At 48.2% G+C, this 25,505-nt stretch overlaps 1 protein-coding gene across 3 annotated transcripts; it reads left to right on the plus strand.

Annotated features, from left to right (window-relative positions):
* Positions 1 to 2,734: 2,734 nt before the first annotated feature.
* LOC103720255 (uncharacterized) lies at positions 2,735 to 7,335 on the plus strand. 3 transcript variants are annotated; one of them, XM_008809866.5, is made up of 8 exons: positions 2,735 to 3,019; positions 3,576 to 4,133; positions 4,582 to 4,747; positions 4,848 to 4,898; positions 5,198 to 5,380; positions 5,517 to 5,628; positions 5,884 to 6,656; positions 6,777 to 7,335. In XM_008809866.5, the coding sequence occupies exons 2-8, from the start codon at positions 3,670 to 3,672 to the stop codon at positions 7,122 to 7,124; spliced, it is 2,097 nt and encodes a 698-aa protein (XP_008808088.1). In that variant the 5' UTR covers positions 2,735 to 3,019; positions 3,576 to 3,669; the 3' UTR covers positions 7,125 to 7,335. The 3 variants fall into 3 exon arrangements, with proteins under 3 accessions (XP_008808088.1, XP_008808089.1, XP_038972061.1); XM_008809867.5 differs by having other exon boundaries at positions 2,825 to 3,019; positions 3,621 to 4,133; XM_039116133.2 differs by having other exon boundaries at positions 2,892 to 3,019; positions 3,579 to 4,133.
* Positions 7,336 to 25,505: the final 18,170 nt, after the last annotated feature.

The following is a 25,505-nucleotide window of genomic DNA, read 5'->3' on the forward strand; positions in this document are numbered from 1 at the left end:
TAAATATATTTTTATGGAATATATCAGGAGTAGTTTTGGTATATATAGTCAGTGATTTTGGATTCTCATAGAATACCAAACAAGGTACTCATGGATACCTATAAATCTTTAATCACTAAAATATAGCATACCAAATATGATGATTCTATATCATCGGAGATCAGATTACTTTGGGATAAGAATTACGAATAATTAAAGATCATCTTGCTGATTCTATTTGGCTTACCAACTACCACCCTAATGTATGATTGTAGTTTGAAAACTATCTTCGATCACCTTAGAGAAATAAGTTTCAATATTTGCATTTCTAAATTTGATTTTTGAATTCTCAAATCTTGATCTAACTTGGGTTCCCTATTAATCACTTGAAAGGAATAGAAACAAAATTTAAATTGAGTTTTAATTTTTGAATATCAAGTCTTGATCCAGCTCAATTTTCTTATTACTTTCCTTCAAACTTGACAAAGGAGTAATATGAAGACCGAGTTTGAAACATAAAGATTAGATTGTGTCCCAAGATAGTGGCAAGGTAATTTAACTTTCATGGAAGCTCAACCATGATAATTTTGGTAAAAGAATCAATATCAGAGCTTTTATAAAAATTTAAATCATGATTGCAGTCTAAAAAGCTGTCTCTAATCGCTTAGAGAGGATGAGAATCCAAATAATTAATTATCAAATTTGATTTTTGAATCTTAAATCTTGATTCAGCTCGGTTTCCTTTCCAGTTACTTGAAAGAATCATAATTCTTAAATCTTGATCCAGCTTAGTTTCCTCATCAATCAAATTGGAAAAAAAAAAATCTTGTATATTGAATTTGAATTCTTAAGTCTTGATTCAGTCCAGTTTAGAATAAGAGTTTACTAAGTATCAAGAACAAACGTCTACTATTAGCCCAGCAAGCATTTGGGGTCCAATAAGACTATTCTTTTTTTTTTTTGTCCCCCTCGACTTTAGAAGGTGACGTTTCCGTGATACTAAGCGAAAATATGGCCACTCATACATCTCCATGTATTATGTGTATAAAATTGTAATTTTCAATAAACATAATTCTACAATGCGAAACCAATTATCTCCATGTGTATTACATGTGTCAAATTATAGTTTTTAATAAAATAATTCTAAATATCTCTTTGCACTCTCAAAGAACGCGAGAGAGTGCACTAGCCAAAAGTGTCAGAGAGAGAGAGAGTCTATCAATGTGGATCACCATCATCCACATTTCCTCTGAAGTTCTCTCAACATTAGAATTATATATATACATCAAATTGATCTGTTTCAAATATATGATATTTCTTGCTAACTTAGTTTCTCTAGTTAGGCCGAAGCCTAATATCTATATGTTGCCGTTGTATATAAGGTTGCAAATGGGTCGGGTTGACCCATGAGCCAACCCGACCAACTCGCATAGACCCGACCCGACCCTTTTTAAAGAATCTGTGGGGTTGGGTCGGTTTCTAAATTTAGACCCATTCTATATTTCGGATCGGGTCTGGATTTACTGAATTCGGACCCCAACTCGACCCAACCCGAACTTGTAAAACAATTTGGGCCCATGGGCCGCAGCCTGCAGGGGTGCAAACTAAACAACTTCTGTGATCTCTAATTAAGGCCTTCCCCAAGTTTTGGATTAGTGGTTTAACTTGGGCTTGTGAAATACTCCTCACTATGGGTGTAGATGTGCTTACTATAAAATGGAGAATTATTAGTCAATGACAGGTTTCAATGTTGCTACATCTCTTAGATTAGTTTTGCTAATGGAAATAAAGAGATACTAGCAATTTTCTCTATTTTCTCATGGAGGTTTTATTGCATACTCACTATCATCAAACTATCATCAATCCATTAATTATTTCAGAGAAGAACAGGAAGGCATCAAGGGCGTGCCTGAGCAGAAGCGCGAAGAGTTCAGGGGCTTACTTTCTGATGCTGCTGAGCCATTTCTTCTGGGATACATTGAGCGCTTCTTCAGTGAGTTAGAACTGTTCTTAGCCTCAGATCTAAATATTGAAGCCTACGATTAAGTTTGCAAGCAACGTTTGGGCATGTTGTTTGTGAAATGCTGCTCGCTGCCATCCAACTAGCTGGAGATAGATCCACACTCCTTAGCGTCCACAAGCCTGGGAATTCTTGGGCCAATCCACTAATATGAAGGAGAATTGTAAATAAGAAGTGATGGCTCCATGATAGTTGACAAGAAACAAACTTGATTGCAAAGTCATAAATTCATCAACTATTAAAAATTCAGTAAGGCAACAAAGCTTAAAACATGATGATCGTACTCGCAAGCTGAAGCAAGCGTGCAAAATTTATGAAAGTTGAGTGGGCCCGAACCGGACCCGATTCGGAGTCGAATCTTTTGTGTTGGGATTAGGTTATGCATGGATCCGACCTAGTCCGAATGATCCACTGGGTCAAAAATTGCAGCTTTAGATCCGAACCGATCTGATCTAATCTTCTATTAAGTTGGATTTGTGTCCAACATTAAAATCTGAATAAATAATGAGTCGGGGTCATTAATGATCTGGTTCCGTTACATATCACTTGCCAGGATTGGATGGGGCCCCAAAACCTATCTTGCCGGACTCAACATGCCGGCTTTGGGCCTTCTCACACCCATTCCCAGTATCCAGATGTTGGACGATCCTGATTGATTTAAACGATGGGCCCACCCATCGGACGCTGCAGATGTTGCCGGACTCGCGGAAAGAGAGTCACGCCAATCTGGCTCGAGAATCGAGGCCATCGCCACGCGTCTTTGCCTCCACGCCGGTCGTCGCCGAGCTGGAGCCTATAAGTATCCGCTCCCTATTAGTTGCCGGCACGTTCTATCGCATCTCCAACCCATCTACCCCGCCTCTCCTCATTGTTACTTTTTTTTTTTTTTTTGGTTTAGTTCCTTTTCTCTTAAGTTAGGAATCTGGATGCGGAAATTCTGTTCTTGGGATCGCACGGGAAATGCCTCCGATCTCGCTTCGGCCCAAAGAATCGAAGCTCCTATTGCCTCCGATCTGAAAGGTGCGTCGATCTCCGCTTCTTAGGGTTTTCTCTGATTCTGATCGGAGCTTTGGACCGAATGTTCGCGTTCTTTCGCTGAGATTCTGAGTTTTTTTCGCTCGATATGAGTGTTTTGAATATTTTCCCTGGATCTAGAGTGCATGTTGGGATAAGGATAGATTCATTGATAAATGATTCGCGGTCTCTTGTTCTTTGAATTCCTACATCCGTAAGTAGATACCAATGCGAGTTTATATTCCCTGCTTATTTAATTATATCAGAATCCGTGGAGCACCGCATTTCAAAGAACCAAAGTACAAATCCAGGGCAAGAATGATAGTGATTAGGTGCGGATCTTGATCAGTTAACAATATCTTGTCTTTTAATGCCCTAGATCTTTATCCAGGCTGTCTAAGATCTTTAGTTATCCAGAATTAGGTACTGATGCTAGTATGGAAAGCTGAACTTTTGGATCGAAACAAGTTACCTTTGAGTATTGGCGTTTGGATCCTCTTCTCGATTTCCTTTTTTTTTTTTTTTGCTTTCTGATAAAGATTTTTGAACTTGTTTTGTACAGTAGAATTTATTGAAGATATACCGACGAGGATCTATGCTTCATTAGTGTCTGCAGCCAGAATCACCGTGACTTCTGTGCATTGCTCGATTTAGTCATGTGGAGGTTCAAGCCCTTTACAGCAAAAGAACCGACCGGCTTGGAAGGTCGCACCATCGATGTCGGCAATGTAAAGGTCCATGTTCGAAATGCCATGGCGGAAGGGGGATTTTCTTGTGTGTATCTCGCTCGTGATGCTCTGCATGCATCAAAGCAATATGCTTTGAAGCACATGATCTGCAATGATGGGGAGTCACTGGATCTTGCAATGAAGGAGATCTCGGTGATGAGACTACTTAAAGGGCACCCGAATGTTGTCGCGCTTGTGGCCCACACCATATTGGACATGGGTCGTATGAAGGAGGTGTTGATCGTGATGGAGTTCTGTGAGAAGTCGTTGGTTGCTGTGCTGGATAATAGAGGGGCTGGGTACTTTGAGGAGAATCAGGTCCTCCTGATCTTCAGGGATGTCTGCAATGCAGTGTTAGCCATGCATTCTCAGTCACCACCTATCGCTCACAGGTACTTTCCTCCTGAACTATTCAGGTGATTCATATAGTTCCAGCAGAAACATGCTGCCTTTATGCTAATAGCTTCTTATACTGTCCATGTCTTCTGGATCTAAAATTCAAGAATTTTGATCCACATTCTCGTGATATGTGGTCAGAAGAAATGCATTAGCTTTGAAAAACATTATTATTTTTTTGCAATATGAAATTTACCAAAAAGAAAGTTATGTTTCTTAATAATTCTATATTTATGATAGATTTTACTGAAATAAATCCATCTTTTCCTTTTATTTTCGTGAAAGGTCTGCTGTCTAACCTCGATCTCTTTTTTAGTACTCCTGTACATGATACATTATGGAGATAATACTTGCTTGGAAAAGGAAAACTTTTATGCAATTTTAACCTCCTTTCCTTCACTAAAACCTCTCATTCATGGCTATCCTTCTTATTGAATCCTGCAGAGACCTGAAAGCTGAAAATGTGCTGCTTGGATCTGATGGAGCTTGGAAATTATGCGATTTCGGTAGCACTTCGACCAATCATAAGTGTTTTGACAGGCCTGAAGAGATGGGTATTGAAGAAGACAATATCAGAAAGCATACAACCCCTGCATATAGAGCCCCTGAGGTTTAACTAGAGAATGACTTCACTTTTTGCAATTTAACAAGATTCATGCTTATGATAATTAGTGGAGAGAATGACAATAAATTCTTATTACTTGATTCAGATGTGGGACCTTTTTCGAAGAGAAATTATCAGTGAGAAGGTGGACATTTGGGTATGTAATGAAACCAATCTTTTTATACCTTTAGCTACAATATTGAGTGTTTACCTCTCTTCAAATCATCCTCAGATTCTTTTCTTTCAAGTTTCAATTTCATTCCATGTATTAAAAAAAAAGATAGTATGAGTTCAAATTAATTGCTTTAGCATGATCAATTTATGGTAAACGAAGTTGATTTGCCATTATGATTTTTTTCAGGGATTCACTGAAGTACTTGTCTGTTTTTTCCTTGCATATAAGAAGGGTTCACTTTATAGAAACTAAAAGAAAGTTATTACATTCCCATTTTTCAGGCTCTTGGATGCCTTTTGTACAGAATCTGCTACCTCAAATCTGCATTTGATGGTGAATCAAAGCTTCAGATATTGAATGGAAACTATCGCATTCCAGAGTTACCAAAATATAGTGCTGCCATAACCAACCTAATTAAAGACATGCTTGAAGCCTCTCCAAATGCCAGACCAGACATCACGCAGGCAAGGGCTTTGCTTGATTGGCCATTCATCTCCATGAAACTAGGTTAGTCATAGAGTGTTGCATATGTGGTAGGCTTAGGATTTCAAGGGGCCTTAAATCTCATCTTACTGATGCCCAGCCTTTTTCACATTTCAGGTGTGGTTTCGTGTTAATGAACAATTGCCTGTGGAGTTGCAGAAATACTTACCTGATGGGTCATCATCAAATATCAGCATGTACCATCCTACTTCAAGTATGCATGATGAAGGTTAGTATAAACTGAAAATCAGTGAGCTGTTCACAGAAAGCAGAAAGATATCGCTCTGGTTGTTGGTCCTGGTTTGTTGTCTGATGCTTGGAAGCTATATCCTGGACAATATGTGTATTAGCTACTGTAATTGGATTTAATATGAAAGCAACTTCTCAGCACAAAATTTTGGCATTTCTTAATATTGCTTTTATGTTTCAATATAAGAATTTTTCTATATTATGTGATCATATTAGTTGAACATGGGTTCTACAGGACTTCCTAAGAAATATTTGATGCCTAGAAGGAGCCCTCCTCCACCACCATCATCAAGAGAACAGATGCAAAATATCTCAGTGCAATCTGAAAAGGTGTCACACTCTAGACCCTCCCAGGGTGGTTCAAAAGCTGCTGGGTGTCCTATTGGTTCATTTTGGTCCACCCAGTATGCACATGATCCGCAGGTTGCAGAAAACAAAGGTTCTTTGATTGACAAGGAACCATTTAAACAGTGGAGATCCAAGAACAATCAGAATAGTCTGGATAGCAAGACCATCTCGCCAAGAGAACATGTTCATACGGGACAAAGTGGAGCAGCAAACCCTCTCAAAAAGTTTGAAGAGGATCCTTCTAAAGGCTTTGAAATAAGCTTTTTCCAAGAGGAGCCACAACAGAATTCTCAGAAAACAAAAGCAGTACATCCTGAGACCATACAGACATTTCAGAACGAGGCATTTAACACCTTCATTGCTGAGTTTGAGACCAGTAACCTTGACTCCAGAAATAGTGCTAGTAATAATCATAACAATGGATCAGGGAGAAAAGAGCTAGAAGCTGAAGCGGATAGGCTGAAGGAACAGTTGAAGCAAGCCAACTTGGGGAAAGCCGAAATTACATCCAAATATGAGAAGTTGTCGGCCATTTGTCGCTCTCAGCGGCAGGAGATCCAGGAGCTGAAGCGCGCCCTTGCAGCAGCAACTCCATCGCCATCAAGTAAGGATAGCTCAAAGAGCCATATCTCTCTTGGAAGCTTGCAGTCTGGAACTCTGGTACATCTTCAATCTCTGTTACTTCCTATCAGATGCTCTTTTTCGTTTTCCAGCTTTGAAAACTTACCCACCCATACAGTTGCTGCAAGCTAACTCTACATAACGCTTGTGTGGTGGCAGCAAAAGGATAAGATTGAAGGAACTGTATGGGAACTCCAGCAAGGGATGCTCGCAAACAGTTCTCCATCACCCAGCCAAGAGCCCAAGCCATGGCAGGCATTTTCTGGGGAGCCAAAAGCCCAGTCTAGAGCAGCTGGAACAACCAATGGTCACCAAAATCTGACCAAGCAATCGGCGGCAGCGCCCTCCAGTGATGTGTGGGGGTTCAATCTGGAAAGCTTCACAGCAGCGCCATTTGGTGCGCAGGTGTCGAGGACCTCTGCTCAGGCAAATACTTCTCAGAGACTCAGTGGTGGGGGAACAAAAAAGGTGGAGACCAGCCAACCATCTGGATGGGCTGGTTTCTGAAGTGCAGTTGAAAATAAAACAGAGATTATTGCTAGTGTTCATAAGCTATTATTATAGCGGGCGCGCAAAGGACTGCCTCACAGTTGCCCCTGATAACATTTGTGATTTATTTTTGTTGCTTGTGGAAAAGATTGAAGTTGGTAGATTTTTAGCGGAAATTCACCCTTCTTTTGCTGCCTCTAAGGAGATCTGAAAGATCAGGGTTTTTCAATTCCTGCCTTCCTCTTGATGACGTTCAATCGGTAATGATGTTCACAATATTGTTGTTGCCCGTGTGGACCGGCTGTTACTTGATCAAAATCCATAGGTAAATGGCTAGTTCTGTGTTCTGAAAACCTTTGAACTCGCTACCACCATTCTCGTCAAAGGCTCTTTTGATAAGCGGATCATTGGCTCAAATTGAAGAATGGAACTATGCATTTTTGGTTGTCGTTATGTCCTGATTTTAAGATCATAAATGCACTTACACCAAGCAAAAGAACCCAATAGAACTTGTTCTGTTGCTCCAGTGGTTTGATGAGTAATCGACCTAATCTAGTGTCCTCAGGTGAAAGGGATTTACAGGTGCTCGTATGGTGAATTTGTTTACAGCATTTAGGAGTCTTTAGCTCAGGATACCTAGACTGGTATCGAGCTATCCTTATTTAACAAGAGGAAAAATCGAGCTATGCTCCTGTGGACTGAACTGGTTCAATCGATGCCCACAAATGATGTGGATCGAGCCCAGGTCAGAAGGATGGTAATTGTGAAAAATAGAGCTATGCTGATAAGGTCTAAACTGGTTCCCTGGATGTTCGCAAAGGTCAGGAGGATGGTGCTAGTTTCAGAAGCACGATCATTCTGCTAGACCATGGACATGCCAGTACGAATCCTGATCTTTGCAGGCGATCTATATCCATCCCAAAACAGGTCCATCCGGATGGTATTTGCCGAACCGGTCCATTTTTTTTTCTTATTTACATTCAAGCTCTCTCTCCTTTGCCGCTCTTTCTTCGGCTATTCCACTTGTCAATATTTTTTCTATAGAATATCTGTGTGATGTCTTTTCGTTTCCTGCTTATATCCTTGATCTTATCCTGAATAATCAAAAAGCTGCATGAGAAGATTCATCCCATTTTAGCGAGAGGAAGGCAATGAATCACCTGGGCTACGGATTTTTCGGTTTCTTGATTCTCAAAAGAACGTCATTCGGAAAAAAAACTACCGGTTTCTTAAGGCTTAACAAATTTCCCATCTGGATATAGAGGTGGGCACTGGGCCGGGCCGCCCATGGCCCGGCACGAAGCGGGCCGTGCCAGGCACGGCCCGCTTGCTACAGTAACGGGCCGTGCCTAGCACGGCCCATTAAAGGGGGCCGGGCTGGGTTACCATTTTCTGGCCCGCGGGCCAAGCCCGGCACGGCCCATAAGGGCCTGGGCTAGCACGGCCCGCGGGCCAAGCACGGCACGGCCCATAAGGGCCTGGGCCCGGCACGGCCCATAAGGGCCTGAACCGGGCCTGGGCCGGGCCAGGCACGGCCCGTCCCCCTTAAAATAAATGGAAATAATTTTTTTAATAAATTAATAAATATTGAAAACTAAGGATTTATTAATATAAAGCCACCTTAATGGTGGGGGGTTTGGCATAGACCCCTACCAGTTTATTAATTTAAATCAAAATGGTACATGAATGGAGGTTTGGACCTTGGTCTGACCTCCAGAGGACCAGAATACAATAAGAAAGGAGAAAAAATAGAGATGACTCACTTTAACAATTAAAAAAATAAAAATGTACAATTATAAAAAATTAAGAAATCTTACTAATCATCAGTGATTCAGTATTCACTATTCAGTAGTATTTGTATCATCATCATCAGAGGATGTTGTATTGTGTCCACCTTTATCTTGAAGTCTCGCCTCAGCATCCAACCAATTTTTGAAGCAGAGAAGCATCTCAACCGTTTCGCCAGTCATCCTACTTCTCTTTTCGTCAAGAACACGCCGACCTGCACTAAAAGCGGATTCCGATGCTACTGTGGACATCGGCACAGCTAAAATATCGCGTGCAATTGCAGACATAACAGGATATTGATTTTTAACACTCTTCCACCAAGATAATACATCTAGACTCTCTATTTGATTTTCATCATATGCAGACTGAAGATCATTTCGTAAATAAAATTCTAGTTCACTACTTAAAGATGAAGAAGATGAAGATGAACTTGAAGCATGTATGTGTTTTCTCTGTGCAATGAATGAAAAAATAGATGACGAACGAGAACTACTAGAAGAAGAAATAGAGCTTTGTACGGAGAATCTAGATCCACGAATTTTTTCATCATATATAGCATAAATATCATAAAGAAGTTGTTTTACCTCAATTTTAGTAGGTTCAAGATCTTGAATCATATTTTCACAGTATGCATCAAGTAAAATTAGCACGCCATTCAATTTAACTCTTGGATCAAATACAGCAGCTAAGTTATGCATAGGACATATCTTGTCCCAATACTCATTCCATTTAGATTCCATTTGTTCAATAATAGGCATTAAAACATCATCATATCTATGTTCTGCAAATTTTTGACTAATTATATATGCTTGTTGTAAAAATAAACATGAAGTTGGATAATAAATACCAGAAAGAACATTAGTAGCATTATAAAAACTAAGCAAAAAATCTTCCAAAATTTTTCCTTTATTCCAATCAGTTTCAGTCAATGTAAAGCCTAATCCACGATCATTAATATATGCACTTAATAAGTTTTTATATGGGTATGCATCATGTATCATGTTATATGTTGAGTTCCAACGAGTAATTACATCAAGTTTAAATTTTTTAAAACGTTTACCATGATTTATACATAGTTCCTTAAATTCTTGAAGTCTCGATCTTGAAGCATGAATAAAAGAAACTGTATTTCTAATTTTTGAAATCACATCTTGAATCATGCCCATGCCAGCTTGAACAGAAAGATTTAAGATATGACATGCACATCTAATATGCAATAAATTTTCATTTAACATGGGATGCAATGAGTCCTTTAATAATGTAACAGCAGAATTATTATTAGATGCATTATCAAAAGTAATAGACATAATTTTATCATTAATATTATATGAACATACAGTTTGATAAATGGCATTTGAAATTTGTTGCCCAGAATGTGGAAAATCAAAAGCACGAAAAGCAAGAATACGTTTATTTAATTGCCAATCATTATCAATATAATGAGCAGTAATGGCAATAAAACAATTACTACCTACAGATGCTGACCAAATATCAGAAGTTAATGAAATTTTTACATTTAAAGTAGAGAGTGTTTCAATTAAAGTTTGTCTCATTGCTAAAAAGTTAGTCATAGCTACTCTTCTAAATGTACGCCTACTAGTTCTTTTGTAAGCAGATTGTAGGTTTAATTGAACATATTCTTCAAAATTAAAAGATTCACATAAACTAAAAGGTAATTCATCCTTAACTATCCATTTTACAAGTGCTTTTCTTTGATTTTCATGATTATATGCAAAATTACCTACAAGTGATCCCCCTTGTATATTAAGGGTACTTTGAGCATGAGAATCATGCATCCTATGACTCTCTTGATGTCTTTTTAAATGGCCTGTTCCCCTACTACTACTACAACTATAAAGTTTGGCACATTTTTTACATTTTGCTTTCCAGACTCCATCAACCATAATTCTATCAAATTCATTCCATACAGCACTAGTCCTCTTACGAGAAGAGGTTTGATCTTCACTCGGTTCACTAGTTCTAGAGGAACTAGGAACATGGGGTTGGGGATTAGTTTCTTCTCCCTCAGAAACAGGAGGAATGCCAAAATGACTTTCCTCAAAAGATGACATATCTAAATTGATGAATGCAAATAATAAAAACTAACCACAAGGAGGAATTGAGTAGAGGGTCAGAGGGCAGAGGTAGAGCCGAGATTCTGAGCTTCCTCTTGTGCTCTCAACAGGAGTGACCTTCTCTTCTCAACAGGAACCTCCTCTTGTGTAGCACTGGAACCCTTGCTAAATGCAAACTAAAAATTAAATTGCTAGAAGAGCACTTTAGAAGAGAGAAATAGTAGTAGTAGAGAAGGAGAGAATAGTTGGTTTGGTGTGGTGAGAATGAGGGAGGAAAGGGGTATTTATAGGACTCAAAAAAAATTTTCCCCAAAATACCCCTCAAATTAGCCGTTTTTGGATTGTTGGGAGGGATATTTTGGAAAAAAACCAAAAAATAGCCGTTGGAAACGGCTATTTTCTTCCCCCCTGCCAGACGGGCCGTGCCAGGCACGGCCCGTAACGGGTCCAAACGGGCCGTGCCTGGCACGGCCCGTCTGGCAGCCCATGATGGGCCGTGCCAGGCACGGCCCGTCTCGTGCCGGGCCGGGCTTGTGTTTTTGGCTGAGCGGGCCGTGCCGGGCACGGCCCGCTAACGAAGCGGGCCGGGCCAGGCACGGCCCGTTTAGTTCGTGGCCTGGTGGGCCTCGGCCGGGCCGGCCCGATGCCCATGACTATCTGGATGTTCGACAGGGCCCCCGGTGAATCACACTGCTCACAGCTGCTTCCCCTTGGGCATTAGGACTTGACTTGTGGGGCCATAGGATTTCCTGATGGAACCATTTAAACTGAAAACTAAACCATTAACTTCTCCATGGCTATTCCTGCGGTCGGTATAAATGGGTCGGCAAACGATGCAAGCTAAATCCAAATGCACTTGAGCTCTTCCCCTGAGTCCTTGGATCGACTAACGATGTTATCTAGAGCAGTCTCCTGGGAATAGCAAGACAGGAATCGGCGTACACCATTAGGTATAACAAATGAGATTGCTGAGGTTTGCCTGGGGCGGTATTACCCCATGGGGCATTACCTCTTGGGTAAGAGGTGCTCCAAGTCTGAGCGGCGTCGGCCTTCGTTTTTTTTTTCAATTAAGACGGACGAGTCATGTGCCCATCTAATATAGATATATTCAATAAAATCAAAAAATAAAATATTATAAAATTGAAGGGTAATAGTTGCATAGTTCTCTCACGAAGTGCCATCAGAATATTCCACCACATAGAAGGCCACATGTTGCAGCCGTATTTGAACCGAAGTGGGAGCGCAGCTTGGACAACCCTGAAGTTAGCTGGAGACGATTTGAGCAAGCTAGTTGATATGTCGGGTGTTGGTCTCCTCTGCGAGTGGTCTGCAAGAAGTCCATTTGCCGGAAAATTTTCGGCGGGGGACCCTCTGATACCTAAGTTAGAATAACGAAGAAACAATATGAAAGGAGAGGATTTTAGCAGGGGGTCACTTTGTGAGTAATATTGTATGTCTGCCTGAGGTCCACCAGATTACCCTTTATATAGAGAGATTGGAGTTGTCGTTACCTAGGCTAACATGATGTGCACTGATGGCTAAGTAACAGCTGGTAGTACAGTCGTGGCGTGGAAGTTAGTCCGCGTGGTCCTGCCACGACTATAGGTTGCTGGGGCAGTCGATTGTTAGGACTGTCAACCCTTTGTCGACATGTGCCGGCAAGTCGGCTCTTCGGCTGGGACCAAAGTCGTCCACCTCGATTTATGTTCGAGGTTAAGAAGGTCAGTCTGCCGAGGTCGAGGTGTCCAATATTTTTTCCATCACCACCTAATCCACAACTCTACATAAGTGGCATAGAATGACACAACTCTTGGCAAGTGGGGGTGCCCATCCACCAGCTATGTATGTCTCCAAAAACACCCTATCGCAAACGGTGGATTATCCTCCAAGAGGATGTGGTTGGCCTGCAGTATTAGCTTTGCATACTTGTGCCTCCCATGTCTCTCTCAACTCCACTCCGAAGTCGAGATATCGTATAACAGATTGTCGCCAGTTGCTATGAATTTAGAATCTGGCCCTCTGATCATAAATCCAACACTACCTCTGCCACCTCCATTAACCATGCTGCCAAAGAAGTTAACTTTGAGAAAGCTGGAGTGGAGGGCCCAGGTGATGGAAATGATCCGGGTTGCAACTATTGCTGAGGATATGGACTCCCAGGTGTCGATTTTTCCTTTAACACCTAATTCAGCGAGCTTTGACTCGGTTTGGCTATAGCCTTGGGCTCTAGCCTGGATGGGGTGGGGTGGATATGAGCAGCGGGGTGGGGATAAAGCCCTCCACACACATATGCAAAAAAACTCTCTCTCTATAGAAAGAGAGAGCGAGATGAGATTTACTAAACACAGGTAAAAACACGTCATAGTCCACGCACAGGGAAGACATTTGTTCTCTTGGAAACCAGGAATGCTTTTGTTTGGGAGAAAAGCTCAGTAATTGAAATAGTGCTGGAAATGGCTACTGAAAAACTCGATGATAAGTCTTAGAAACTGTAGTGCATAGTTCTGGTCATTGATGGCATGCATGTACATATTATCACCAATAAGAAGTTGGGCTAGAAAAAGGATTCAACTCAGCCGAGCTGAACATTCAGACATGCCAAATGGTCACAAAAGGAGTAGATTTTGTTGCAAAGGCAAAACGTATCTCTATCAAATATGTCAAGAGACTGGCAGATGCGGCAACAAGTTTGTTTGAATGAAAACAAGATCCGTGTGAAAGCTTGGTGCTTCCTTCAATAGACTGAAGTTGCTAAATGACTAGTTGTGCAAAACCGCTTTATCTGACATTAAAAGGACAAAAAAAAAAGGTCTGAGAAACACCAGCGCTAACTATTTAACTGCCAAATGAGAGGCTATTAAAGCTATGTGTTGCTGGAAATTGGACCCGGAGGCCGCCGCGAAGCCGGGGAAGGAGGAGCTCCGCCGCGGGAAGGGCGGACGGCGGTGCGCCGGCCGGCGGCGTCCTCCTGGAGGCTGTGGAGAGTGGGGTGAGCGACGAAGAGGGCGTCCTGTCCTGTCCTGCAAAAAGAGGCCGGTGGCCGGGCTCCCCGGCGCCGGCCCTCCGATGCTTAAGTCAGAGGGGGCTAATATGTGGAGAGAGCAAGCAAGAGATATGTGGAGAAGATGAAGAGAATATTAAGCTCAATTGTGTCTATGCTGTTTCTTTTTTTCCTCCGGTCCGAGTCCGGGCCGGTCCCTCTCCCTTTTCCCCCAGGTTTCCTTTTATAGAAGGATTTTTGTTACCTGGGAGGTGACAGGAGGTTTGTCCTGTTTTGTAATAATTGGGCACGATTTGGCCCATTAATGGCGTAGTGGAGAATAAGGCCGAATCGGACCGGAGTCAGGGAGTTGTCACGGTCGATCGGACCTGTTGGAGTGGTTGAACCGCCGGCCGTGGTGGGCCTGGGGTCCGTGGATGGTAAGTGCATTTATTACCGAGTGAACCGGCGGTCAGGGAGAGCCATACGCTCTGATGGTTCAGTGATCCGGAGATCGTCTTGGGCCGTGTTCATTAAATGACTGAGTGCATCGGAGACTTGAGGGGGTCTCATGCATTAATGGCAGGTCGTGCCAAATACCTGCGGAGATCTTATGCCTTGATGGCTTGGAGATAGTGGCAGGTCGTAGTGGAGTCGCGTGTATAGCCGCCAGACCTTTCGAGAAGGTTAGGCAAGGCATCGGCTCGGCAAGGGTGCCGAGCCGAGCTGGTCGCCCAGAGGGGCGCCCTGTGGCGGGGTTGCTTCTAGTACTTCTGCTCGGGGCCCTTTGGGCGAGCGTCTTGCGCTCTTTGGTTGGTTTTCTGGTCGGCGCTTTCTGGTCGATTCTTTCTAGCCGAGCATCCCTACTTGGTCATTTTGGTTGGGCGCCTCTTCTTGGCGCTCTCTCTGGTCGGCGCTCTCTAGCCGAGCACCCTGCTGGTCGGCATTCTTCGGTCGAGCGCCTTTCCGGTCGGCACTCTTTGGCCGAGCATCTTCCTGGTCGGCGCTCTTTGGCCGAGCGCCTTTCCGGTCGGCGCTCTTTGGCCGAGCGCCTCCGTGGCGGTATGACTTGGGGTTTTTCCCCCAACACTACCCCCCGACTTCCGAGTTCCAGTTGGCTACCAGCTGGAGCGCGGGAAGTAGCTTTAGTTGGGTCATTACGGATTCCGAAAATCCTAATTTATTGCGCATTTTGAATTATCGAGCGCTTCGAGGTGCCTTTAATAGGCGGCGTCTCTCCCTTCCCGAAAAGTCTCATTATTGGGACACTTTTTGCGAAGCGTCCTCGCGTCGTGGGCTCATGATGGGGCCGCACGATCCGATGGGGCACTTCGGCGTCCGAAGCGCTAGCCCTAATTAAATGCGTCGTTCTGTCTTTTGGACCGACACGTGTGGTCATCTCAACGGGATGCGGCTTTTCTTTTCGCCGATCAGGGCCGTTGGGGAGGTTTATATAAACTCTCCCCTGGCCTTCTGTCCCATTCTTATCGCCTTCTTCCAGCTTTTCTTCCTTCAGCCTTTCGCGGTCCGAAGTTCTATTCTCCGGCGTCTTCCCCAGGTCGTCCTTTTTTCTTTCTTAATCCCTTTCTTCCCTTACAATGGGTTCTCTCCCCAGTAAGGTCGAGTCTACCATGAGCGTCCTGGAGGTCGAAATGACCGAAGAGTGGTTTTTTCCTCTTCACGGGTTCCGCTTAGAGCCCGCCAGGCGAAGGGATCGGATAGCCGATCCTCCGGTAGGCCGGGTCGGAGTGCATCTGGAATCGCTCTGGGCCGGCCTCCGATTTCCTCTTCACGGCTTCGTGAATGAGTTGCTGACGGTGTGCCAGTTGGTTCCGGCGCAACTCACTCCGAACGCCTGGAGGACAGTGGTCGGTTTCCTATCGCTGTGCTTACTGCAGGGGATTCCGACCTCTGTCAACGTTTTCCGGCGACTTTTTATCTTTAAGTCGAATCCGGGAGACGGAGAGTGGCTGTATATCGCCCTTCGGGCGGGTCGGCCACTTTTTCATGGTGCCCCCTCATCCATTCATGGCTGGAAGGAGAAATTCTTCTTCCTTGGTTCTGCACAGTCCTGGGGGTTTGACCCCAGGTGGGGACCGGCTCAGCTCAAGTCCATCAACAAACCCCCCAGACTTTCTCCACGTGAGCAGGGGATCCTCGATGCCATCCGCAGCCTCGGGGACGGCATCTTACTGAACGGCCTCATATGTGAGGACGCTTTGGTGAACGTGGGCTTGAGCTCGGCGCGTCCCCACGGTAAGAGTAATTACAAGGTGTATTTATTTCCTTACTGTTCTAATATTCTAATCCTTTTTGCCTTTGCAGATATCGCAAAGATGGTGACGAAAAGCGAAGTCCTCTACGCCCGCTTCCAGAAGAGGGCAGCCGAGCTCTCGGGCGAGCCCACTGAGCCGAGAAAGAAGCAGAAGGTCTCGGCGACCCCAGCGCCCCCGGCGCTAGCAGTGACCGAGGCGGGTCCTTCTCGCCCTTCGCACCTGAGGCGGGCCCTTCTCGCCTCGCGCAGTCCGAGGCTGGTCGGGGGGAGGGCGCGGATTCCAGGGGCTCGGGATCCCGGGGAGCTTCGGCGGCGCTCCCATGCCCGACGCCCTTGGCGCAAATTCCTGGTCGGCAGGACGCTCCAGTTGCCGACCAGGAGAGGAGTTCCGCAGGTCCCGCGCTTGCGCGTCCTGCTCCAGTCGTGCGGCAGTCAGATCGGCCGCTTGCCCGACCCCAGCCCCCTAGCTCCGAGCCGGGGGGCAGTCAGGGAGCCTCGGGGTCGGCTCTGCTTAGGCCAGCCGATGCTGGCCTTCTGGGCCCATCGGGCTCGGAGGAGCGAGTGCCTCTGGCACTCAACTGGTCGGTGTTCGAGGGCGATTCAGCCCTCGAAAACCCTCGAGTGGCGCGCGAAGTTTTTCGGGTCGCGCTGCTCCCGGCCGACCGGGCCCTGATACAGTCCATGAGCTACAATGCTTTCATGGACTCTACCCGCTGCAGCGCCGTCCGGGTATGTAAAATTTTTCATCTGTGTAATTTGTAAAATTTTTACTCGCGGCGCCTTATGTTTTTCTTTTCGTCTCTTCTACAGCATTTGCACGAGACGGAGATGCTGATGCACATCACCCACGACTACCAGGAGCGGGCCCGGAGGTATCAGCGTGGGTATGATGAGGCCCAGGCGAGGTACCTGGCCGCCGAGGCGAGGTACCAGGCCTCCGAGGCCGAATGTCAGGTGCTCCAGGAAAAAGTAGGAGCATCCGAGGAAAGGGTTCGAGCTCTCACCGCCGAGCTCGACGAAGAAAAGGGCGCGCACACGTTGGCGAGGTCCGAACTGCGCGCCGCGGAAGCTCGTCTGGCTGCCGCCGAGCTGGCGCTGGCCTCCCGTGAGCAGGAGGTGGAGAACGCCCGCCTTCGCCACTTAGAGCTCGAGCGGGGATTGAATAACCTCGAGCGGAAGGCCGCATATCATGAGGCTCGGGAGCTTGAGGCCCGGGAGCAAGCTCAGAACGCGGTGAGGCTCTTCCGCGAGTCGGAGGAGTTTCACGACCTCCTAGCAGAGGAGGGCGTGAATGGGCTAATCCAAGGCTTCCGGGATTTCCGCAATCAATTGCGGCGGTTCCTCCCGGATTTTGACGTGAACCTGCTCCAACCGGGAGCAGGGGTCGAGAGGGGTGATGCGGCCGAGGCGATCCCCGAAGTCACCGAGGTCGCCTCCGAGGTCGCTCCTGCTGCTGCCGAGGCCGTCGAAGAGGCCCCGACTGGTGAGCCAGCTACTCCTGGTGCTGCTGGAGCCGAAGTAGTCGAGCTCGAGACTTGAATTTTTGTACTTAGCCTACGGGCCTTTTTTGAAATGAATGTACTTTCTTGGAAACTCGTCTGTTGTAGTCCAAGTTTCTCTGCTCGGATCCATTTTAGGTTCCGAGGATATGGGCTCTAGGGCCTCAGCTTTACCCGCCACAGGGTTTGGTTTTAGGTTCGGCTTGCCGAGCTCCATTGCTCGGCCCTTCGACCAGTGGTATAGCAACGCTTGTGCTTAAGGGATTTGGGCTCGGAGAGTCTTTCCGAGCCTAGCCCAGAATTCGACCAAGCCCTAAAGCGGTCACTGGGACTTAAACTTTTTAGCAAAGTTAGTAAACTTTGGGTCCGAGCCCCACATTGCCGGGGCGGGTCGGATTCTTTTCCAATGAATGGGTTGAATACTCGTCAGCTCGTGACGGGGATTCACCGGGCTTAGTATAATTGTGCTGGTGTCGTGAGCACCCCTTCACCGAGGCGATTGAAAATGCTCCTCTGCTCGGTGTCCGTTCTTTGAGGACGTCGGCAGAGAGAAATCCAAAAGCAGAATAGATAATGTAAAAACGTAAAGTAAATGGGTACCTTGTACCGTGTGCGTCCTTGCGCCGAGGCGACTGAAGACGCTTCTCTACTCGGACTCCGTTCTTTGGGGACGTCGGCAGAGAAATCCAAGAATAGAATAGATAATATAGAGACATCAATGTAGAAACATTAAGTAAATGGGTACCTTGTACCGTGTGCGTCCTGGCGCCGAGGCGACTGAAGACGCTTTTCTGCTCGGACTCCGTTTTTTGGAGACGTCGGCAGAGAAATCCAAGAATAGAATAGACAATATAGAGACATTAATGTAGAAACATTAAGTAAATGGGTACCTTGTACCGTGTGCGTCCTGGCGCCGAGGCGACTGAAGACGCTTCTCTGCTCGGACTCTGTTTTTTGGGGACGTCGGCAGAGAAATCCAAGAATAGAATAAACAATATAGAGACATTAATGTAGAAACATTAAGTAAATGGGTACCTTGTACCGTGTGCGTCCTGGCGCCGAGGCGACTGAAGACGCTTCTCTGCTCGGACTCCGTTTTTTGGGGACGTCGGCAGAGAAGTCCAGCGATGGAGAGCGAGCCGAGCTCGTTGGCTGAAGCCGGCGGACAACGAGCCGAGCTCGTCTTGGTCAATGAAGACCGCATCCCAACGCATCGGGGCATCCCGATAAATCGGGGCATCTCGACGTCTCGAGGCATCCCGGCCGAGGTCGGGGTAGGAGAACGAGCCGAGCTCGTTGGCCGATGGAGCACGAGCCGAGCTCGTCGGTGGAAGTCGATGGAGAACAAGCCGAGCTCGTCTGGTCAGAGAGGACCGCAACTCATATCTCGACGTCTCGAGCTTCCCTATAGCCGGGGCATCCCGACGTCTCGGGGCATCCTGACCGTGGCCAGGGTAGGAGAACGAGCCGAGCTCGTTGGCTGATGGAGCACGAGCCGAGCTCGTCGGTGGAAGTCGATGGAGAACGAGCCGAGCTCGTCTGGTCAGAGAGGACCGCAACTCATATCTCGACGTCTCGAGCTTCCCTATAGCCGGGGCATCCCGACGTCTCGGGGCATCCTGACCGTGGCCAGGGTAGGAGAACGAGCCGAGCTTGTTGGCTGATGGAGCACGAGCCGAGCTCGTCGGTGGAAGTCGATGGAGAACAAGCCGAGCTCGTCTGGTCAGAGAGGACCGCAACTCATATCTCGACGTCTCGAGCTTCCCTATAGCCGGGGCATCCCGACGTCTCGGGGCATCCTAACCGTGGCCAGGGTAGGAGAACGAGCCGAGCTCGTTGGCTGATGGAGCACGAGCCGAGCTCGTCGGTGGAAGTCGATGGAGAACGAGCCGAGCTCATCTGGTCAGAGAGGACCGCAACTCATATCTCGACGTCTCGAGCTTCCCTATAGCCGGGGCATCCCGACGTCTCGGGGCATCCCGACGGATCGGGGCATCTCGACGTCTCGAGGCGTCCTGACCGTGGTCAGGGTAGGAGAACGAGCCGAGCTCGTCTGGTCAGAGAGGACCGCAACTCATAGTCGATGGAGCACGAGCCGAGCTCGTCGGTGGAAGTCGATGGAGAACGAGCCGAGCTCGTCTGGTCACTTAAGACCGCACCCCGACGTCTCGGGCCATCCCGACGGATCGGGGCATCCCGTTGTGGCAGGGCATCCCAATATATTGGGGCATCCTGACGTCTCAGGGCATCCCGAAGTTCGGGGCATCCCAACGTCTTGGGGCATCCTGACCGTGGTCAGGGTAGGAGAACGAGCCGAGCTCGTCTGGTCAGAGAGGACCGCAACTCATAGTCGATGGAGCACGAGCCGAGCTCGTCGGTGGAAGTCGATGGAGAACGAGCCGAGCTCGTCTGGTCACTTAAGACCGCACCCCGACGTCTCGGGCCATCCCGACGGATCGGGGCATCCCGTTGTGGCAGGGCATCCCAATATATTAGGGCATCCTGACGTCTCAGGGCATCCCGAAGTTCGGGGCATCCCGACGTCTCGAGGCGTCCTGACCGTGGTCAGGGTAGGAGAACGAGCCGAGCTTGTTGGTCGATGGAGAGCGCACCACGAACTCACGAACATCTTCAGGGAGTCCACGCAGGTACTCCATCATCCCGAGGCATCGGGGCATCCCAACCATGGTCAGGGGAGGAGAAATAAACCTGACACCATAAGATAATCAGGAGTGTCGGTGAGCTCAAAATAAGTACGCAGACCATCATAAAATGAAATTCACAGAATGAAATTCATAGTTGAACAATGGGGGACCCCTTGGGGTTTTATTGATGGTACACGCGGAGATTTTCAGAGTTCCAGCTCCGCGGAATGGGAGTCCCATCTAGAGACTCCAATTGATAAGTTCCGGGTCGGCGGATGCGCGTGACTCGGTATGGTCCTTCCCAGTTCGGGGCCAGCTTCCCTTGCTCAGTTGGTCGGGAGGCTTCAGCTCTTCTGAGGACAAGGTCCCCCGGTCTGAAAGATTTGACTTTGACCCTGGCATTGTAGTACTGAGCTGTCCTTTGCTGGTACCTCGCCATACGAACTCGGGCGGCCTCCCTTGTTTCCTCGATCAGGTCGAGGTTGCTTCTGAGCCGTGAAGAGTTGGAGCTGGCGTCGTAATGCTCGACTCTCGGAGAGGGAAGCCCAATCTCTAGTGGAATGACGGCCTCCGTCCCATATGTTAGGTTGAAGGGAGTCTCGCCGGTGGGGACGCGGAATGTGGTCCGGTAAGCCCACAGGACATTGTATAGGTCTTCGACCCATTGTCTTTTGGATTTGTCGAGCCTGGCTTTGAGACCCTGCAAAATAGTACGATTTGTTACCTCGGTTTCTCCGTTCGTCTGAGGGTGCGCGACTGAGGTGAAGCGATGGTCAATGCCAAGCTCGGAGCAGAACTCTCTGAAGTGGATGTTGTCGAACTGGCGACCGTTGTCAGAGATAAGGATGCGGGAAAGCCCGAATCTGCAGATAATGGACTTCCAGACGAAATCCCGCATCTTCTGCTCGGTGATTCGGGCGAGCGGCTCGGCTTCTACCTACATTGTGAAGTAGTCGATGGAGACGACCAGGAACTTCCTTTGCCCGGTGGCCAGTGGAAATGGCCCGAGGATGTCAATTCCCCACTGGGCAAAAGGCCAAGGGGAGCTGATAGAAGTCAAAGGAGCCGAGGGCCGGCGCTGAACATTGGCGTTCCTTTGGCACCGGTCACATCTTTGGACGAAGTCCATAGCATCCTTCTGGAGTGTCGGCCAATAGTATCCTTGGCGTAGAATTTTGTGGGCCAATGCTCGTCCTCCCAGATGATTTCCACAGATCCCTTCATGGACTTCGCGCATGGCGTAATCAGCCTCCGTTGGGCGGAGACATCTGAGGAGGGGAGAAGTGAAGGATCTCCGGTAGAGCTTTTCCTCGTATAGTACGTACCGGGTGGCGAGGCGCTTGATTCGGCGAGCCTCTTGTTCATCAGTGGGGAGGACTTCGTCTTGCAGATAGCTGATGAGTTCGTCCATCCAGCTTGGCTCGAACTCAGTGCAGAGAGTCTGCTCGGGCTCGTCTGTGCTGGGCTTTTGGAGATATTCCAGTACTGCCTCTTTGGGAAGCTTGCTCATGCGAGAGGACGCCAGCTTTGATAGCTGGTCGGCCCTGAGATTCTCCGACCTGGCAACATGTTGAATGTGAAAAGAGTCCAAGGTCGAGGCGAGATCCCGTACCTTCTGAAGATACTTCTGCATGGTCGGGTCTCTGGCTTCGAAGTCGCCCACAATTTGGTTGACGACGAGCTGAGAATCACTGAAGGCCTTCAAGTCCTTCACTCCTAGCTCCTTGGCTAGCTTGAGCCCGGCGACGAGCGCTTCATACTCCGCCATGTTATTGGAAGCAGGAAACTCGAGGCGTAAGGCTTGCTCGGCGACCACCCCCTCTGGGCTGGTGAGGATGAGCCCTGCTCCGCTACCCCCCGAGTTTGAAGAGCCATCAACATGCAGAGTCCATGTCAAACTCGGGGTCTGCTCCACCGGTGGCTCAGGTTCGGGTTCGACCTCATCCGGTATGGTGCACTCGACTATAAAGTCTGCAAGTGCTTGTGCTTTGATCGCCGGTCTAGGCCGGTACTCAATGTCGAATTCCCCGAGCTCAATGGCCCATTTGGTGATCCGACCTGCACGATCTGATCTCTGCAGGATCTGCTTGACCGGCTGGTCGGTCAGCACAGCCACTGTATGAGCTTGGAAGTAGGGTCGGAGCCTCCGAGCCGAGATGACCAAAGCATAGGCAGTCTTCTCAAGCTTGGAGTATCGGGTCTCGGCGTCCCTCAAGACCCGGCTGGTGTAGTATACTGGCTTTTGGAGTTTGCCCTCCTCTCGGACCAGGACCGAGCTTACTGCTACAGGGGAGACAGCTAGATACAAGTAGAGGAGCTCACCCTGTTGAAGTTTTATGAGCAGGGGAGGGGAAGCCAGGAGATGCTTTAGTTCTTCAAAAGATTGCTGGCACTCGTTCGACCACAAAAAGTTCTTCGGCTTCTTGAGGGCTGCAAAGAATGGAAGGCAGTGCTCGACCGAGCGGGAGATGAATCTCCCAAGGGCTGCGACTCGGCCTGTGAGCCGTTGTACCTCCTTGACCGTCCTGGGAGGCGTCATCTCTTGGAGGGCTCGGATCTTCTCTGGATTGGCCTCAATTCCTCGTTGTGTAATGATGAAGCCGAGGAATTTGCCGGAGGTGACCCCGAATGCACATTTAGCTGGATTGAGCTTCATCTGGTACTTTCGGAGTGTGGAGAATGCTTCATTGAGGTCGGCTATGTGGTCTTGCGCCACCTTGCTTTTCACCAGCATGTCATCCACATAGACCTCCATGTTTCGGCCTATTTGGTCTTTGAAGATTCGGCTGACCAGCCTTTGATAAGTTGCCCCGGCATTTTTCAAGCCGAATGGCATTACCTTGTAGCAGTAGGTTCCCCCGTCGGTGATGAAGGCTGTCTTTTCCTCATCTTCTGGCGCCATGCGGATCTGGTTGTATCCGGAAAAGGCGTCCATGAATGCCAGCAGCTCGTGACCCGAGGTGGAGTCCACGAGCTAGTCGATGCTGGGAAGTGGAAAGCTGTCCTTCGGGCAGGCTTTATTCAGGTCGGTGTAGTCCACGCACATACGCCACTTTCCGCTGGCTTTCTTGACGAGGACCACATTGGCGAGCCATTCCGGGTAGGATATCTCCCGGATGAAGCCGGCTTCAAGGAGCTTGCCGACCTCCTCGGCTGCTGCTCATTGTCGTTCAGGGGCGGCGCCTCGCTTCTTTTGTCGCACGGGCTTGTAGGTTGGCTTCACCTGAAGCCGGTGGACCATGACCTCCGGATCTATCCCCGGCATGTCTGCAGGCGACCATGCGAAGACATCCATATTGTCCCGTAGGAAGTTGACGAGGCGACTCCTCTCGTGTTCGCCAAGGCCAGAGCCGACCTGCACGGTTAGCTCGGAAAAGTTCTCTCGTAAGGGAACTTGAATTAACAACTCATCAGGCTCAACCCGCTCTTTCTGGGGGTTGACCCGTGCCTCCATAACTTCAGTTGAGGGCTGGTCAGTTGTTGGGGCAGGCACCTCGGCTGGTCGTCTTGCCTCGTGGGTCGCTAGGTAGCATCGCCTTGCCACCATTTGGTCCCCTCGAACTTCACCGATTCCCTGGCTGGTGGGAAATCGCATCAGCAGGTGGTGAGTTGAGACCACTGCTCGGAGGGCGTTGAGTCCTGGCCTTCCGAGGATGGCGTTGTAAACCGAGGGCAGGCGTATTACAAGGAAGCTCATACCCACGGTACTTTCACGAGGGGCGAGCCCGGCTGTGACCAGAAGGTCGATCTCGCCCTCTACTGGGACTGAATCCCCAGTGAATCCAACTAACGGAGCATTCATCCTCCGTAGTTGCTCTTTTGTCATCCCCATTTTACAATAAGCACCAAAATACAAAACATTCGCCGAGCTTCCATTATCAACCAGGATGCGTTTTACATCAAATTTATTTATGATCATGGAGATGACCACGGCATCATCATGGGGAGTTTCGACTCCCTCTAGATCATCATCTGAGAAGGAGACGGTTCAGAGGTGCGCGGGCGCTTCGAGGAGGCTTCTTCCCCTGAGGCTTCCCTAGCCGAGGTCCCGCCTCGGATAGTGTTGATGACGCCGGCGATGGGCCTGTTGGCATTTGAACCTTCAGGCTGTGCTGCTCCTTCGGCTGGCTTCTTCTCTTCACGCCGGCCTTGCACAAACCGATCGAGCACCCCTCGGCGGATGAGTGCTTCGATCTCATTTCGGAGCTGGTAACACTCCTCGGTATCATGGCCGTGATCCCGGTGGAAACGGCAATACTTCCGGAGATCACGCCGGATTCTGGTGTCTGGCTTCGGAGGTGGGAGCCGGATGCAATCCCGACTCTCAATCTCCATGAGGATTTCAGCCCGAGGAGCGTTAAGGGGAGTGTATCTTTCATACCTCCCTTCGGGCGTGCGGGCCCGCTGTGGGAACCTCTGCTGTGGTGGTCCCCTCAACCGGGGTGGACTCTTCAGGCGGGGCGGATTCTTAGCTCGTCGCGGAGATGAGCTTCTGGGCTGGCCGCGCTCCTCGCGGCGTCTCTTCTTGGGGTTCTGCTCGGCCCCGCCCCGCCTAACGGCCACGGCTTCCTCAGCCTTGGCGTACTTCCGCGCCCGGGCGAACATCTCGGTGAGGTCCGCAGGAAAATTCTTCTCAATCGAGAAGAGGAATCTGTAAGACCGGGCTCCAGTCTTCAATGCTGACATGGCGATTGACTGGTCAAGCTCCCGGACCTCCCATGTTGCGGCGGTGAACCGATCCAAATACTCTTTGAAGGACTCTCCCTCCTTCTGCTTAATGTCCAGGAGGGAGTCTGACGTCCGTCGCTGGGGCTGGCTGGCGGCGAAGTTGCCAGCAAATTGTCTGCCGAGCTGCTCAAAGGATGAGACAGTACTCGGCTTCAGCCCGGCAAACCACAGCCGGGCTGGTCCTCGGAGTGTCGCCGGAAAAGCTTTGCACATCATGGCCTCCGAGGCTCCTTGTAGGGCCATTAAGACCCGGTAACTCTCCAGGTGGTCAAGGGGATCAGCCTTGCCGTTGTAAGGCTCCACCTGGGGCATCTTGAACCGTAATGGAACCGGTTCATCTTCAATCTCCGGGGAGAAGGGCGACTTCGTATTGAACTCGAAGTCGCCGTCACGTCCTGATTTCCTCCCG

The sequence above is a fragment of the Phoenix dactylifera genome, chromosome 2 (genome assembly GCF_051530095.1).
Source record: "Phoenix dactylifera cultivar Ajwa chromosome 2, Ajwa_hap1_PhDact_Kaust_v1.1, whole genome shotgun sequence".
Lineage (NCBI taxonomy): Eukaryota > Viridiplantae > Streptophyta > Magnoliopsida > Arecales > Arecaceae > Phoenix > Phoenix dactylifera.